Here is a 16,290-nt window from a genome sequence, read left to right on the forward strand (position 1 = left end):
GCGGCCCCATCCGGGTCCCGGGGATGCTGTCAGGGCGCCGGCGGGGCGGGGCGGGGCGGGGCGGGGCTGCGGGAGACGCGGAGCCGCCGGAGCGGCACCGGGAGCGGCACCGGGGCCCGCCCTGCCTTGTCCCGCCCGCCCTCGCGCCCGGAGCCGGCTCCGCCACCGCTCCGCCGTTCCAGGTGCTCTGCCCGCCCCGTCGCTCGGCCGCCGCCGCCGCTCCTTGGGGCTGCGCCACTGCTCGGCGTCGGAGGCCGGGCGGGCCCCTCCCCGGCCGCGGCCTCGCAGGCAAGTCGCGGTTCCCGGGGGGCTGCTGAGGGCGGGGGGAGCGGGCCGGCCCCGGCCGGGCAGCGGCGCGGCGGGGTGTGCGGGGGGGTGGGCCGCCCCCCACCCGTGTCAGCCGCGGCGGGGAGCGGGCGGCCTCGCCGGCGGGGCTGGCACGGGCGGTGAGGGGAGCCGGCGAGGCCAGCTGTGTCCGTGAGCACCTCCCGCTTGGCACCTGGGCGCGGGCACCCCCGCGAGAGGGGCAATGGCGGGTCTGGCGCTCCCCGTCTGCTTCGCCGGCGCCTCTGCCAGCGGTGTGCAAACCGCCGAACTCGCAGGTTTTCGCGTAGCAACTGGACGTGCTTTTTCCTCGTAATTTTCTTCTACGTCAGCTAAGCTACCTTTTCTCTCCAGACGACGACATTTTTAAGCAAATTCTGTAGTAAATTTTTCTTGAGCTAGTATGTGGTTCGTACAGTCCGGTATCTCCTGTACAGTGTCACCGTACCATTTGTGATTTGGGAAACGTTCTCCTAGCGTTCCCGTTTGCATCGAGATGCTTATTTTCTGAAGTACGAGGACTCGCGTTGTGTTCAGAACTCTGCTGTATTGCAGGTGTGCTTCGCTACAGTTTTAGCTCAGTGTGGTGGTTATAGTCTCTGCTCAATAAACTAGAGGACATTTATAAGCTTCAGTTTGGTGCTTATACAAAATTTTGAGAGCGGAGTGGGAGAATGCAGTTTTTTATAGAATTACATGTGTATAGTGTTGAAGTATTTGAAGTGTTGTCTGTAAAATATTAATGCATTTTTTTTTTTCATAAAAGAACTTAGTCAAACCTGTAGTTCTACCTAAAGCTTTGTGGTTTGGTTTGTTTGGGTTTTTTTGTTGTTGTTTTGAGGTTTTTGTTTTGTTTCGTTTTGTTTTGGTTTTTTAATATGTACCTGAAACTTGTACTGCTAGACATTTTATTTCTTAGGAAAAGTAGGGGTCAATTATGAAAGTCATTGAACATAAACAGAGGTTAACTTTGCAAAACTCAATCATGTTATGGTACAGCAACATAAATATATTGACTTACACCAATCAAGATGTAAGTGCTGAGCAGGCTCTTTCAGACCAGAAAAAGACATATTTTACTTACAGATTAATTGATATGGTGTTTGGAATATAAAAAAATTTCCCTCAATGTTTTTCTCTTTGATTAGTAATGGTGAACAACCATGACTTTTAGTTCACTTTGCTTTATAAAGTATCTAGTCTATGACTTTCAAGGCTTTTCGCATTGCTTTTTGCATTCAGGTAGCTCAGAAGTTGGAAATGTTTATGGAACCAGAATATCATTGATAAATCCTCTGTGACTGTTTGAAAGTCAAGTTCACTGCTGCACCTCAGCAGACTTAAGAGTAGGCTTATGATAGAGCATACATGAAATGCGTATTTGCATTTATCCATCTGAGAGGGTGGAAGTTGTCTGTGTTGTACAGGTGTTAAAGGAGGAAATAAGCTTGAGGTCTGGGCGGAGGAGAGGGACTGGTTAGAGGGAGGGTATAGTTTTGGAAATTTTGATGTTGAAATATAAAACGGAAGCTAGAATTGGCCAGTATGATTTAAATAGTTCAACACTAAGTGCTTTTCCAGTAGTTTAAAATGATGAAGTTTAAAATTGATACTTCTTGTGCGGCTGTTCAGTAGTGAAACTACTGGTTTGCATCAGCTATTGAGGACTTCAAGGGTAATTTTTAAAACATATATTTGTGTTAAAGAATTTACAATTCATATTAGGATCCAAAAGACTCCGTTGGTTTGAAGCTCTTTTTAAATCCCTGGGAAAGCAACAAGCCATTTGAGATAAGTCTGGTTTGTGTCCTAGATTGCTTATCAGAAGGCATGAAAAACTTTATTAAAGGTTTCAGAAGACTTGTAGGCATTTTTATTAGGGTAAGTACTGCAGGTGATTAATTCCACTGTGAAATACTGTTTTTCGTCTGAGAGGACTTTGAGGGCTGACTGAAAATGAAGCTTTACAAAAGGTGGAAATCGTAACAGCATCAGTTTCTGTAGCACATAGTATATTCCTAAGAAGGCAAAGTAAAGAGCTAACTTTCAGAAAAAACTCAAAGCGTACATTTGCAACTATCTTAAAATATGGGTGTTTGTGTCAGAAGCCTATGATGCTAGCACATACCTCTTTTCAGTGCTGTGAGTCCATACAAGAGTAAACATAAAAATTATCCATTTTGCACGTGTGTAAGTTAGATTCGTTATATGGTGTAATACAGAAGTGAAGCAGGAGAATTTTTTTTCCTCTGGTGGTTGGCTCTAAAGTTCTTCAATACAATACAGTTAACAGCACATTGCATATTCTCAGCTACCAACGAAGTAGTGAACTGTTTGGCTTTCAGGATGATACCTTTGGTGGAAATACTGATCTTGTGTTACAGTATTTTATAGATAAATCTCGATTGCAAGGCAGATAAATTTTACTTGTAATTTTAGAAATGTTATAATTATTTCATTTAGGTTTTGTTCTCATTCTTAAGGTGGTGATGACAATGATAGCTAATTCGTATTACTGACTATAATAATGAGCATGTGAGGACAGGTGAGGATCTCCAAGTGAGAATTAAAATAAAATAGAGATATCGGATGGAACCTGTGCAAATGGAAAAATATAGGAAAAAAATCTCTAAAATATTAAAAGTAGGCCTGGTATTTCTTAATATAATTAGCAAAGCATGATCATAAAATGTTTTGTTAAGCAAAGCCATGGTCCTCCCAATTCAGTTCATGTCTTGGCAATGCATAGGTGGCTGAAAAGAGTTTTCCCATTACTCATTTCAGTGTAGTAATATTTATTATAGCAGGGTTATGAAAGATGCATCAAGAAATTATTCTCAAGATTTTACATATATAAAGATCTCGTTACTCATGCATGTTCCTTTATGCTTTCCATTCTTATTTTTGCTTCAAGATAATGGTGTTTCTCAGTATCTCTTCGTGTACCTTTTTTTTCTGGTAAATATACTAATGGTTGCTGACTGTGATTTCAGATTTTTTTGTTTGGGTGTTGTATGGTTATTATGAAACATAACCTACTCTTTAATGAAACCAGCTAATTGAAATGTATTGAAATAAAATGTATTTAGATATTGAAAAACACCGATATGGTATTCATGCATTGTGAATTACCACCCTTGTCATTTTCAGTGTATTTGCATGCTTCAGATGTCAGTGAAAAAGTCGGTTCAACCATGATGTGTATTTAAATTGGTTTGGCGGGAAACATGATTAGAATATTTAAGCACTAAGGAAAATAGCTGAGCATTGGTGCTCTGAATAATAAAATGGAAGATACTTCTTAGTTAATTTTTAACAGAAACCTGAATTTTTAAACTAGGTATCAGTATATGGCTTTTATTTTTATGATTTTAGCAGCATATAGAATATAATGGGAACACTGATGCTTATTTGTTATTTAATTCAGGATTCAGACAACACATCACTACAAATCGGCAAGAATGAAGGGTACATTTCTAATCGCTTGCAGAGAAATGAAAATTCTGAGTCAACTAGAAACTAGGGAAGTTGTTTATAAATTAGTATGCTGCTTAACTAAACTAGGAAAAAAAATCTGTGTCTACATTGGTGACATTTATTTGTGCTAGTTTATCCTGGTAGATGAAGCAAAATGGCTTGTATCTTGAGTATCCAAACAAGCATGTCAAAAGTAGATATCCCCAATACTTAAAAACAGTCAGGTGGATTTCTCTGAAATGTCATTTGTGTGTGCTCAGACTTCAGTGTATACATATTTTAAGATCTAGATGCAATTTGATGGAATGGATTATTGGTCCTTTTTTTTTTAATAGGACCTCTTGGTGCTATTTATTGTCTTTTTGTTGTTTGGTAAGAAGTAAGAAAAACTGAATTTATCATTGTTACATAAGTGTTTTGAAGACAGTGACAATGATGAGTTTTCTTCCCCTTACCCTGGTGATTTCATTTCACCTACATGTCTTTCAGTTTAAGTGTTATGGCTTGATTTTTAACATGCTAGGTGTTCTCCAAGTAAGAGCAATGTTGTCGCTTACAAATATAACAGCTGAACTCTCTTGCAACTCAAGAATGTATAAAGACCTGAAGGATTGTGAATTATTTTGCTGTTTTTTGCTTCTTAACCTCAAATGTAAAGCAGTACAGAATTAGTTATGTGTGCATGTTTTCTTGGATCTCACTTGAAACAGCAGACTATTTGAGCCTGTAGTAAAGATAATATTTTCTTGAACTACTGTTGGTTGTTAAAAAGCTGTTGTCTAAGCCTCACTGAAACCCACTAAACAGTTTTTCAGTATTTTAGTTCTTTATTTTAAGAACGTGCTGCTTCAGTTGGTCAGTATTACCAGTTCTTCAGCAAAATAGCGTAGGGCAAGACCTGAGTTTTGCGCAATGTAGTATGCAATCCAAAAATGCACCTAAGGAAGTGGTATAGCGTATTAGTGGCAAAAGGGCATAACACCAACCACTTTTTCTGTGTGCCGCTTACTGGTTGCTAAGTTCATTTAAAGGAAATAAATTTGTCACCATTGTAACTCAAAGAGGTTTTTTGTTTATTTCCGCTTAACTGGTATGTATCATGGCACACAGTGTATACTATTATCTATACCCTTGTAATTTTTCCTTCATAAATTTAATAAGATGTATGTACTTTGCTAAGAGTAGAGTCATCACGTTTTCACAATAGTCTGTAATAAACTTTATTATTCTTTCAACAGACCTCTTGGAAGCGTAAATAATGGAGGACGAGGAAAACCAAGTGCAGCTCCTGAATGAAAAGCAGGTGCCGAACTCTGAAAGTGGTTATGTGTGGCACATCACTGATATGAATCGACTGCAACGTTTCTTGTGTTTTGGTTCAGAAGGTGGTACTTATTACATCAAGGAGCAGAAGCTGGGCTTTGAAAATGCAGAAGCTTTAATGAGACTGATTGAAGAGGGTAGAGGTTGTGAAGTTGTTCAAGAAATAAAGACTTTTAGTCAAGAAGGCAGAGCAGCAAAACAGGAGCCCCTGCTTTTTGCTCTTGCAGTTTGTTCACAGTGTTCTGATGCAAAAACGAAACAAGCAGCATTTAAAGCTGTTGCTGAGGTGTGTTGCATACCAACCCATCTCTTTACTTTCATCCAATTTAAAAAAGATCTGAAGGAGGGCATGAAATGTGGCATGTGGGGCCGTGCACTGAGGAAAGCTGTTGCAGATTGGTACAATGGAAAGAATGGCATGGCTGTTGCTTTAGCAGTTACAAAATATAAGCAAAGAAGTGGTTGGTCTCATAAAGATCTTCTGAGGTTATCCCACCTAAAACCTGCCAGTGAAGGTAATAAATTTTTATTTACCTGAAAATACTGTGTTTTAAACCTTCTATATTTACTGTGGAACTATTTTGGAAACCCAGGTACCACTGTGGACTGATGATTTTGCAGTGATGGTATCCTGAGAACTGCACCTTAAAAACATGAGTGGTCCGATCAGAAATTGACATGTTTATCTTTAGGGTAGACAGTTTGTTCCTTCTTTTTCTTCCTTACCTCAAGAGAAGATAAAATAATACAATTCCCTCAATTTGTTCCTATTTGTTTATCAATGATGAAAGAATACTTATTTGGGAAGATCAGTTGGTTTCAAATGCGTTAGGCTCCTTACTTCTAAGGAGAGTAATACAGCAATTAAAGCTACTGCTCTCAGTTGTGTGTGGCTGACCTTTTTTTATAGCTGGTTGGCAGGTCTGAGAATGAAACCTGCTAACTCATTTGCTTGCTAGAATGATAAATGCCAGTATAAAGACAGTAATCCTGCTGGGAAAATATTTTCTTTTCAATAGGAATTGCTGTGGTCACTAAATATATTACCAAAGGGTGGAAAGATGTCCAGGAGGCTTATAAAGACAAAGCAGTTTCTGATGACACTGAAAAGCTCTTAAAGTATCTGGAGGCTGTGGAGAAAGTAAAACACACAAAAGATGAATTGGAAGTTACTCATTTAATAGAGGAGTATGGTCTAGTTAGAGAGCATCTCCTGACAAACCACCTGAAATCTAAAGAGGTAGGTAAACTTCATTAACTTTGTATTTTCTTTAGAGTTGCACTTTTCAGAGTCTGAACACTAGATTTCAATAAAAAATAGCCCTTTTGCTGTTTTTCAAGTTATTTACCCAAGTAGTTAATTTTAAATAATGAAGATCTTCATATAACTTGTACGTTTATTTTAAAATACACTAATATATGGATGTCAATTCTTGTAGTTTGGGAATCTTTTTTTTTTTTTAACCTCCTCTGGTCATAGGTTTGGAAGGCATTGCTGAAGGAGATGTCCATTTCTGTATTGCTGAGAAATTTAGGAAAGCTGACAGCAAACTCAGTGCTTGAACCACGTGGTTCAGAAGTGGCAGTAGTATGTGAAAGACTGAGAAATGAGAAACTGCTGAAAAAGGTACAAACTTTTTCGTAATCAGTGCCAGCTTTTGTGTTTTTTAGTCTCTTCCTAAATTGTATTTCTTCAGGCAACCTCTTTACAGCGTAGAAGGGGGATGTACTTTGGAGGAAAACTGTAGTTTATTCCTTTAAAAAAACAGCAGTGCAATAACTACACCTTTATTTAAAACTTGTATTTATCATTACTCATTTGATTTTTTTTTTTTTTTTTTTTCTTTTTCTCCCATCTATTTCTGAAACTTTTCTACAAATTAAGTATACTGACAGTTAGGATCTTTTCTTATATTAGGGCTATAGCAAGCTTCGCTTGTTGGGTTCATCCATTGCTCCTGAGTCTTGTAATCTAGAATCAGCGATGCAAGCTTAAAAAGTGAGTGGAAGTCACTTGTCTAGGATCCTAGTAAGTGAATGAAGAAACTAGCGTAACAGCTGAGGGGAAAAAGACAGAACAAGGAGATTTTCTCCTTTCAGGTTGCTTTACTATCCATCAAAGAGGTAAGAAGACAATAGGGAAGAGAGGGTTCCCCAAAGGGAGAACAACATTTTCAGGAATTTAATGGGAGATAGAGGGCTTTTTTCTAATGGTTTTCTGAGTTGGGGAGATTAAAATCAAGACACTTAACTTCTTCAAGACCATAGCTGAATTGAGAAGAAATACAGTAGGTCTTGGTTTTCCCATCCTGCTGCTCTTCTCTTTCTCTGGTTTATTCTTCAATCATACGTAGTTACTGAAGCACTGGAGAAGGGAGAACAAAGGTGGTGGTGCAGTACCTTGATGGAAGAAAGACAGTGGACAGGCATTCAGATTTGCTAAGGTTTGCTGCTCGTAGTTGTTAATGACTGAAACTCCCCTTGAGGAAAAAGATAACAAAACATTGATAAATCAATAAAGCAAAGATATGGTTTAGAGTACTTAGCATGCAGTAGGAAAGCAAAACCAAAGAAAATGTTTGGACCGTCCTCTCACAGTAAGAGGAAAATGAATGCTGTATTCTGAAAATAGTTTCTTTGTCCAGGTTTACTGTATCTGATACTAAAACTAGATCTAAAAGTGTTCTCTTCCTAGCTCAACTCCTTTTCCCTCATCAGGACAGGGACTTTCTCTTATCTGTGATAGAAAATAAGACTGGACAATCGTAGACAGAACTGTGAAATTTCACCAAAATTCCAGTGAGGGCATAAGATGACATTTGGAATTCACCGGAGGATTCTGGAAAGGGAATGAGGTCCATTATCAGTAACTGACAACTTTCAGTTCACACAACAGCTGTGTAAAGACTGCATGAACTCTTCAAATTTAACAAGTTTGAAGTAACAACATACTAAGCCAGAGATTTTTGTAGTATGATCTTAGTTTTAGTTTGAACTCCTTAAAAAACAAATAACAGATTTTCAAAAACTTAGTATTGATTTCTTTTGCATGTAGGGTAGAATACATCCATTCCATATTTTGGTTGCAGTAGAAACGTATAAAGCTGGACATGGAAGCAAAGGGAAGCTTTGGTGGCATCCTGATGAAGACATTTTAGAAGCTTTAGATGCCTCATTTTATAAAACTTTCAAGGTAATACAGTTCTTTAATTTGTTAAGCTTTTTAAGAATTCTCTCTTTTGTGAAAGCTTATCAAATGATTGAGAAAAGTTTGTTGGGTGGATGACAATTTTGAAACTCTATAACAAAAATCTTGGGAACTGGGATTTCATTAAACAAAGAATCAAAACTTCATGATATATTAATCTTTTGGCAAAATTCTTATCCTAACATTACTCCAGAAAGAATGAAAAAAGCCCCACTTCTAGGGTTGAAAGCAGAAGAAGGAAGAAGAAATTAATATATTAATTATGTATACCTATTTTCGTTTTTTTCTTTTTTCCTTTTAGACAATTGAACCAACAGGAAAACGTTTCTTACTTGCAGTTGATGTCAGTGCATCAATGACACAAAAAGTTTTGGGCAGCGTGCTCAATGCTAGCACAGTTGCAGCAGCAATGTGTATGGTGAGGCATTAAATTTATTTATAACTATTTGCAGCTTGAGCTGTTCTTTTGATACAAAGGTGCTCTAAAGCTGGTTAGAAATCAGAAGGAAACATATATAATATTTTTGGGGTATAGAAGATGTGACCTTGTGCCTTACTAGGAGACCAGATACTTAAAGCTACTTGCAACCAAATTCAGAAAGATCAATTCAAAGAAATTGGTTTCCAGTATAAATCAATGTGGTCAAGGCTGCTTTGTCACTTAGCTGCAAATATTTTTTTTTTTTTTTTTCAGAAAATAGAATAATACGGATTGGATTAAGAAATTTGGGGATAATTCTTGTGTGCATTTGAGTTATCAATATGGTCTTTTTATCACGATTACTTTCCCCTCAATTTGATATTCTAAAGCTTCTTGTATATTTATATAGAGAGGAGTCAAACGTGTGTTGTTGTTTAAGAATGTTTAGTGTTTTATATCAGAGGGGAGAGAAGAAATGCGGAAGTATCTGTAGTTACAGTAATTAGAGCAGTTCTTTAGCTCTGATTTTTGCCATGTTTATTTGCAGTAATATTACAGAACATTTAAAGTGAAGAGTGAAGTGTTAGTGCATAGGAAGAGACATCCTGACTTAAATACGAAAGGATATGTCATGTTGTCCGTTGGGTAGGGAATGTCTTGATTCAGACATGAGAAATTCTGACCACATTATTTTTTTTTCTTTATTCTGACTGAATTATTTTTGTCTTCTTTTTCAGGTTGTAGCACGTACTGAGAAGGATTCCCATATTGTTGCCTTTTCACATGAAATCATCCCTTGCCCACTGACAGCTGATATGACTTTACCTCAAGTATTAGTGAAAATGTATGAAGTATGTAAAAAAAAAAAAAAAAAAAAAAAAAAAAAATTACATTTAAGAAATAGGTGTTGATAGCATCAGAGCTTAGAAGTCTCAGCAGTTATGCTATACTTCCTTTGTAATCAGTTCTAGTACTATGTTTAGTCTGTATCTGTATAGTAAAATACTGTTTTTTTTTTTTTTTTCCTTTTTTTCAGAGGAAGTCCATCAAATGTCATTATTTCAACTGCCAGATATTAAACATTGCGATTTAGAATGGCAGTGTTAGGTTACCATGAGTTAGTTTGAAAAGAATATTTAAAAAATCAAACAAAAAAACCCCTGGACAAAACTGAAATTAGATTTATAAGTGAACTGTTGTTTAACAAAGAAGCCTCTCTGTGTGGTAAAGCATGAAGCTTACATAAAAAGTAATTTTTCCATGGACTACTAATTTCTGGATTAATGTGTTTTCATGTATACTTTTTTTTTTAAGATTCCAATGGGAACCACTGATTGTTCCCTTCCAATGATATGGGCTCAAAAAACTCAAACAGCTGCTGATGTCTTCATTGTATTTACTGATAATGAGACCTTCGCTGGAAATACTCATCCTGCAGCAGCTCTTAGAGAGTACAGAGAGGTAAATGTACTTCTGACTGTTTATAATTGATGAATGCAGTAAAAAATAAATACCATTTCTAAAAATGTTTTAGACACTGAACTAGATGTGACTTTTTTCAGTAAATAATTGTATATTGTTAAAAACTGATATGTTCTGCAGTTAGGCAGAATTAGTGCACAGATTGCACTAACTGTCCTTATTTAAAACCACTGAATTGCTAAAAGGATCTGTGATTATCTTACTCTGCTCAGTGTACTGCAGTATCAATGAAAATTTGTTTGGTATTCAGGGAATATATGAATTGTTGCATTCTACATATAATTGCTTGAATACAGAATAAAATTCAGGTCACAGAATTAAATTTAACTTTGATGTCTGTAGTAGATACCACAGTTCAAATGAAGTAATGAAGATAAGCCTGTAGGGAAGGTGTCAATAGGATGAGGTAACAGTATCTGGTGAAGAAAGCTCATTATGTTTAAAGGAGGTACTCAGAGCTGTGCAGCTTCATAATTTTAAAATAGAAAAATACCTTCTGGAAGCACATTGCTATTAGAAGCTCTTTTTTAATCAGCAAACAATCTTTTATGCTTTAAAGGAACTATTTTTTAAACTGCAAAAAGTACTTTTTGGCAAGCACATACGTATGGAAATGAATCTTCAGAACGTGTCCACCGTGTTGAAATTAGTACCAAAATATCTTTAAGTTGCCCAGTGCATTTTAGTTTTCTTAGTTGAGATTAGCTCTTGTTCCTAGATTTGTTCTTTAAACAAAGTGTTCCTGTACTCTGGCTTTCAAGCCACTTGCTTTCTTTTACCTTACAGCTTGCTAACCTTCACATTCAGTTCATTCATCAGAATTGTCCAGGCCGCAGTAGTTGTATTTGCTGGGCTGACATTTGGAAATACTTGCCTTAGACAAGAATACACTCTTGGACTCCTATTAGATGATTTGATAATTATTATTGAAAGTTTTCTTCCAGAATGAACTGCAGAATAGGAAATGCAATGTTTGCATTTGAAATAATCTATGAATCTTAGTATTGCAAGAAAGTGGTGTTAATATACCTCACTGTAATTATTTCCATTTATTTAAATATATCTACTGCAATTTAAGTACCATGTTAACAGGCAGATTGCAATTCTGGTTATGGCATATCTAGTTTCTGTCAGTATGCCAATTCAGACAGTGGTTTATGCAGGCAAGATAGCAAGATTTGGCCTTTTGGCATGTTTAAGTTACTGTGTATGTGTGTTCTGATTTTTATTTTTTTTTTTTGTCTTTTCTCTAGAAAATGGGTATTCCTGCTAAACTGATTGTTTGCGGAATGACCTCAAATGGTTTTACGATCGCAGATCCGGATGACAGAGGCATGTTGGATATATGTGGCTTTGATACAGGAGCTTTGGATGTTATTCGAAACTTCAGTTTGGATTTGATTTAATTTTCTACGCATCTGCTCTTCCCAGTGGGTCCTTTGCTGGCAACAGACTTCACCATGGGAACTCCCAGCCAAATACACTTTATTAGAATATGGCACATTATATACATATCAGAATGTTACCTTTTTGTGAAGGGAAAACAAGAAAAGCAGATGAGAAATCTCTTTTCTATTTTTTTCCTGATGCACACAATTTAAAATAACAGTGGGAAGTTTGCTAAAAGTAACTACAGGGTTACATAATACGTAATTTAATTTCATTTATAATAGATTATAAATACTGAGAGATTTTTAATTTCCCCCTCCAAGTCCTCCACCCCACTCCATTGCTGTGGAGTGCTTGTTTGCAAGAATAAATTGATGAATGACTCTTAGAATGGGGGAGGAAGAAAAAGTGGGTTTAATATTTTTAATAATGTCAGCTTTTAACAGCAACTTTGTTGAGAGGGATTTTTCTTTGGGCCTTTTTTAATCTTTGTATTTAAAAAAAATTACTAAGGTTCAACAGTTTCCATTGTTACAGTTCAAATCTACAAAAGAAGTATTTTCTGGCACATATAGGACCATGTGACTGTGATGCAGTACAAAAGTTACCCAGTGAAATTTTATACTGATAAAACTGAAAGTGGAAGAGCTCATCATAATCTTCTTCTATTTAGATTTTTGTCTGCATTTTCAGGAGTAAAGTGTAATTCTCTTTAGATAAATTAGGGGGCAGTTTCTGTACAAGGCAGTTTTGGAAACACTGTTTTCAAATTAACGTGTTTTATAGGAAGTTCTAAAACTGTTTTTAGTAGAAAAAGACCTTGGAAGTGTCTGGGAAGGCACATTCAGTCCATGCTATAACTTCAGGAAGCATCAACACACTTGGTGAGGACGATCAACACGTGCATGTGTCTTGGCCTGTTCTTGAAAGCTGAGTGATAACAACCAGAAACAAAAAGCTACATTTTCTTCAAAAGAATGTATTCAGTGATACAGAAACAATCTTCCTAACAGAAGTATTTAATTTTAAAATATTTTTTGTAGATTGACGTTACTTCTGATTTCATAAATTAATTCAAGCTAACATTTTTCAAAACTACCTCCAGTTTATAGTGACCAATTCTTAAAAAGTTTTATGAAATGTACAGTTGCCTCCTTCATGTTATCAAAATCTTGTTTAGGAAGTGATTGAAACTGGATTTTTTTTTTTTCTTTTTTTTTTTAGTCCGAAACTAAGAGTGTGAGTAAATAAGGAGAAAGCTAGTGAATCTCTTACCACTTTGGGACAGGAATTGATAGCAATTGATGTGTATATGTATTTAATTCTGTGTGTGTGTTTTTATATATGTGTGTATAGGGGGAAGTTAAAAGATCTCTTTAGTAGATCACAATCTTAGAAGATGGGAAAGGTCTTGTTTTGGGGTTTTTTTTTGTGATGTTTTTACAACTTGCCCCAAGACGTAGGTATGTCAGCCTCTTATGCTAATTCTGGCTGTTTGAAACAGTGAATTTGATGTTAATTTGAAAAGAATTACCATTTATAAAAATAACCCAGTTGTGGTAAATGACATGTAAGACTGTATTTTTCTGCCTAAAACTCAAGCTTTTAAATGTAAAATTCAAGTTCATATTATACTTTTGATATTTGTAACACTTTTCATTATGGCTCGTACGTATTGGTGAGAAATTCAAAGCTCGCATACTGTAGGCTGGATATCTCTTTTGGTGCTAAAATGTGAGATTCCATGTTACTAAAGGTATTCTGCTACACGCTTATACTCTACCTTAATGAATAAATCAAAACAGCGAGGGAAGCCTTTTCTGACATTAAAACCGTGGCTTAAAGAACTGATAGTAGGAATGATACCTTTCAGTGGACATGAATGTATTTACTTCTGAATTATCACTGCTTTTACGACACAGCTCTGGAATGCTTGAAGAACACAGGACTGCCACCAGCTTGTCAGGTGATGTGTAGAAAAAACAAGTGTTCCTACAAAAGCTCAGACATAGCACTTGGAGTTTGAAAAAGAAAATTATCCATGAAAAATTATCCTATGAAAAATTTCTTACCACTTTTAGTCTCCTTTCTAAATAAACACCATGAATATGGGGAGTAAACTCATTTGCTCAATACATGTTAGTATTTCAAGTAAATGCACTGATGTTTTGGGGTTGGTTTTGGTAGTAACGTGTTTTAAATTACACAGTAGTCAAACATCTGATTAGGTGTTTCCTGCTAAGCTAGAGATGTTGAAAATAACTGATAGATAAGTATCTTTTGCAAGTACTTTTTCTTATTTGGAGTAGTATTTGTGGAGTTCATAGGAAATACTTTGGACTAAATATAAAATGAAAAACAAGTATTTCAAGTAACTTTGTGCAGTTAATTGCATAAATTTACTGCAAATAAAAGATTAGACTAGTTACTAACAGATTGAATGAACAGTTAGAGTAGTGTTGTATCTTTGAAAGCAGTCCAGTTTAAAATACGGTTGCTTGAACTAGAGTATAAGTGAAGATGAACTTTTCAGTAGAACTTACAGAAAATGTAGCGCCCTGTATCTGTTGACACTGGATAGCTATGCACCATGTTAAAGATAATCATCCATGCTGGAGTATGTAATATGCTCCTAAATATTTACCGTATCTCTGTAGTAAAAAATCTTGTTAGAAATTGAATATTCTGAGTAGTTGGTTATCTGATGTAAAACCAGGACCAATGAGATCATGTTGTCATCTGTTCCTCCTTTAAGATTTTCGGAGAGGGGAAACTGAAGCAAATGCTGACAGCTGGAACTTTACAGTGTGTTGACCTTTGTTTCTACCGTTTTCTGTTTTTTTTTTTTTTTTTTTTTTTATTATTATCTTGCAGTAAGGGACATAGAAGAATGGTGCGGCTTATTCCTTTTCCATAGACTTGATCTTTTTTGTCTGCCCATATACAGAATTTTAGGGGACAGTATGACTCATTTGCTATAACAGAAATTTTCCTGACTTTAGTTTTTAGTTATTAAATTGATAATTTCCAAAATGATATCTGGACATGTAAAGAGGGAATAATTGATGTAATGTTTTTAAAAAATTAGTGAGCTAAGACAAAGTTGCTAAGCTTAAGCATTAGTTCAGTATACAATAAATAACCTACCCTTTCACCAAAGAGGACACGCTGACTCTTTCAAGTTAACAGTGGTGTTTGCATTGGAGGAACACTTTGACTAACAAAACAAAAATGGGGCTATCATTGTGCACTGCAGTTTACCAGTAAAAATTGAACAGGGACGCATTTAAAGATAATGAATGGTTTGGATAAAATTAACTGAAAAAAAAAAAAAGTCTAAATGCAGAGTGCAACTGTGGACTGGGTGAATGCAGGTTTCGTGATATCTAACAGAATTAATAGGCTTTTGGTTTGACTGCCATTTCACTGTGAACCCCTTAACAATTCTTAAATATTAGACTTACATCTAAGACGATAATGTTCAGGCACTTTAAGAAAGAAGGGAAGGATGTAATGGTTGGAAGCACAGCAGCGGTAAAACATTCTTCTGTAATGAAGGGCTGTAAGGAGCAAACATCAGAAGCCAGGTTTCTTCATGGAAGGGATACAGTCAAGAATGTGGAGAGAGCAGAAGGCACTCAAGATTTCTGAAAAAACATGCAACGCATACATTAGCTTTGTGTAATAAATTCAATAAAGACGGTAATAATTTTGCCAAGAAACAGAATTTTGTGTCAGGAATTTTAGACCTGTAGCAAGGAGGAGGAGGGTTTGGGATGCTTGTAGAATTACATTGCAGGCAAAATATATGGATCTTTACCTACAATGCTGTGTGTCTAAAAAGGAGAAGCCTAAAAATAGGTGTAGATCTGAAGTCAGCAGGGCCAGTCTAAGTGCCCACTATGTAAGTGCCACTAATAACTGGCCCTAAAATATTTTGCTGCTTAAAACCACTGTTAAACCTGTCTGTTACGCAAATCATTAAGGGGGTTGTGTTGTTCTTTGTTGTTTAATTGAGTAAGGCATTCAAAGGCTATTCAACAAAGTATATGTTCTTGGCTTAAAAAATACACCAGCAGTTTTGGAAATGTATTTTAATAATGGCTCTATCTGTAAAAACACTAGGAAGATATTTTTCTCCATTGCAAAATGCCGTGCTGCTTAATCCCTTTTCTAACGCGTAGCCACCCTACCAGAAGCATTAGTATTGGTTCCACTTAGTTTCTTTCTTGTATTACCTTTTTGCTTTGCCCTTCCTTTTTGACGTTAATGCTTTTTCTCTGTTCCCATCTCCTTGTCACCTCAGACCTTGTACTTGAATCTCTTTTCACGTAAAAGCTCTCATCCGTTCCTTTTTTTTTGCCTCTCCTGCCTTCTTGCTGTCATTGAGCCTGCTAGCTTAGCTAAATAACTAGTATCAGAACTGATGTCATAGTATCTCTTAATTTTAAAAACTGGACACATTTTTTTTTTAATTTGATTATATAAATCTCTTATAAAACATTTAATTTGCTCTGTCTATTAGATTTTTGGTAAAACTTTGCTTTTATCACTGATCTTAACACATACTTTGTTTAATTACAAAAATCAAACATCTGCCTGTGAATAAAACTTAAAATAGGCTTTTCAAATATAAAGCTTTTCTCTGGAATGAGTTCAGTGGGTT

General features: G+C 36.4%; 1 protein-coding gene across 3 annotated transcripts; it reads left to right on the forward strand.

Annotated features, from left to right (window-relative positions):
* The first annotated feature begins 181 nt into the window (after nt 1–181).
* Nucleotides 182–14,505, forward strand: RO60 (Ro60, Y RNA binding protein). Of its 3 annotated transcripts, XM_042803444.1 has the most exons (9): nt 182–288; nt 5,040–5,639; nt 6,144–6,364; nt 6,605–6,751; nt 8,180–8,317; nt 8,634–8,750; nt 9,491–9,604; nt 10,068–10,214; nt 11,489–14,505. In XM_042803444.1, exons 2-9 carry the CDS (start codon nt 5,060–5,062, stop codon nt 11,639–11,641), a joined length of 1,617 nt encoding a protein of 538 aa, XP_042659378.1. In that variant the 5' UTR covers nt 182–288; nt 5,040–5,059; the 3' UTR covers nt 11,642–14,505. The 3 variants fall into 3 exon arrangements, with proteins under 3 accessions (XP_042659378.1, XP_042659380.1, XP_042659384.1); XM_042803446.1 differs by lacking the exon at nt 11,489–14,505 and having other exon boundaries at nt 9,491–9,597; nt 10,068–10,208; XM_042803450.1 differs by lacking the exon at nt 182–288 and having other exon boundaries at nt 5,040–5,104.
* Nucleotides 14,506–16,290: the final 1,785 nt, after the last annotated feature.

Source organism: Tyto alba, unplaced genomic scaffold, assembly GCF_018691265.1.
Source record: "Tyto alba isolate M040663 unplaced genomic scaffold, T.alba_DEE_v4.0 Super-Scaffold_1000006, whole genome shotgun sequence".
Lineage (NCBI taxonomy): Eukaryota > Metazoa > Chordata > Aves > Strigiformes > Tytonidae > Tyto > Tyto alba.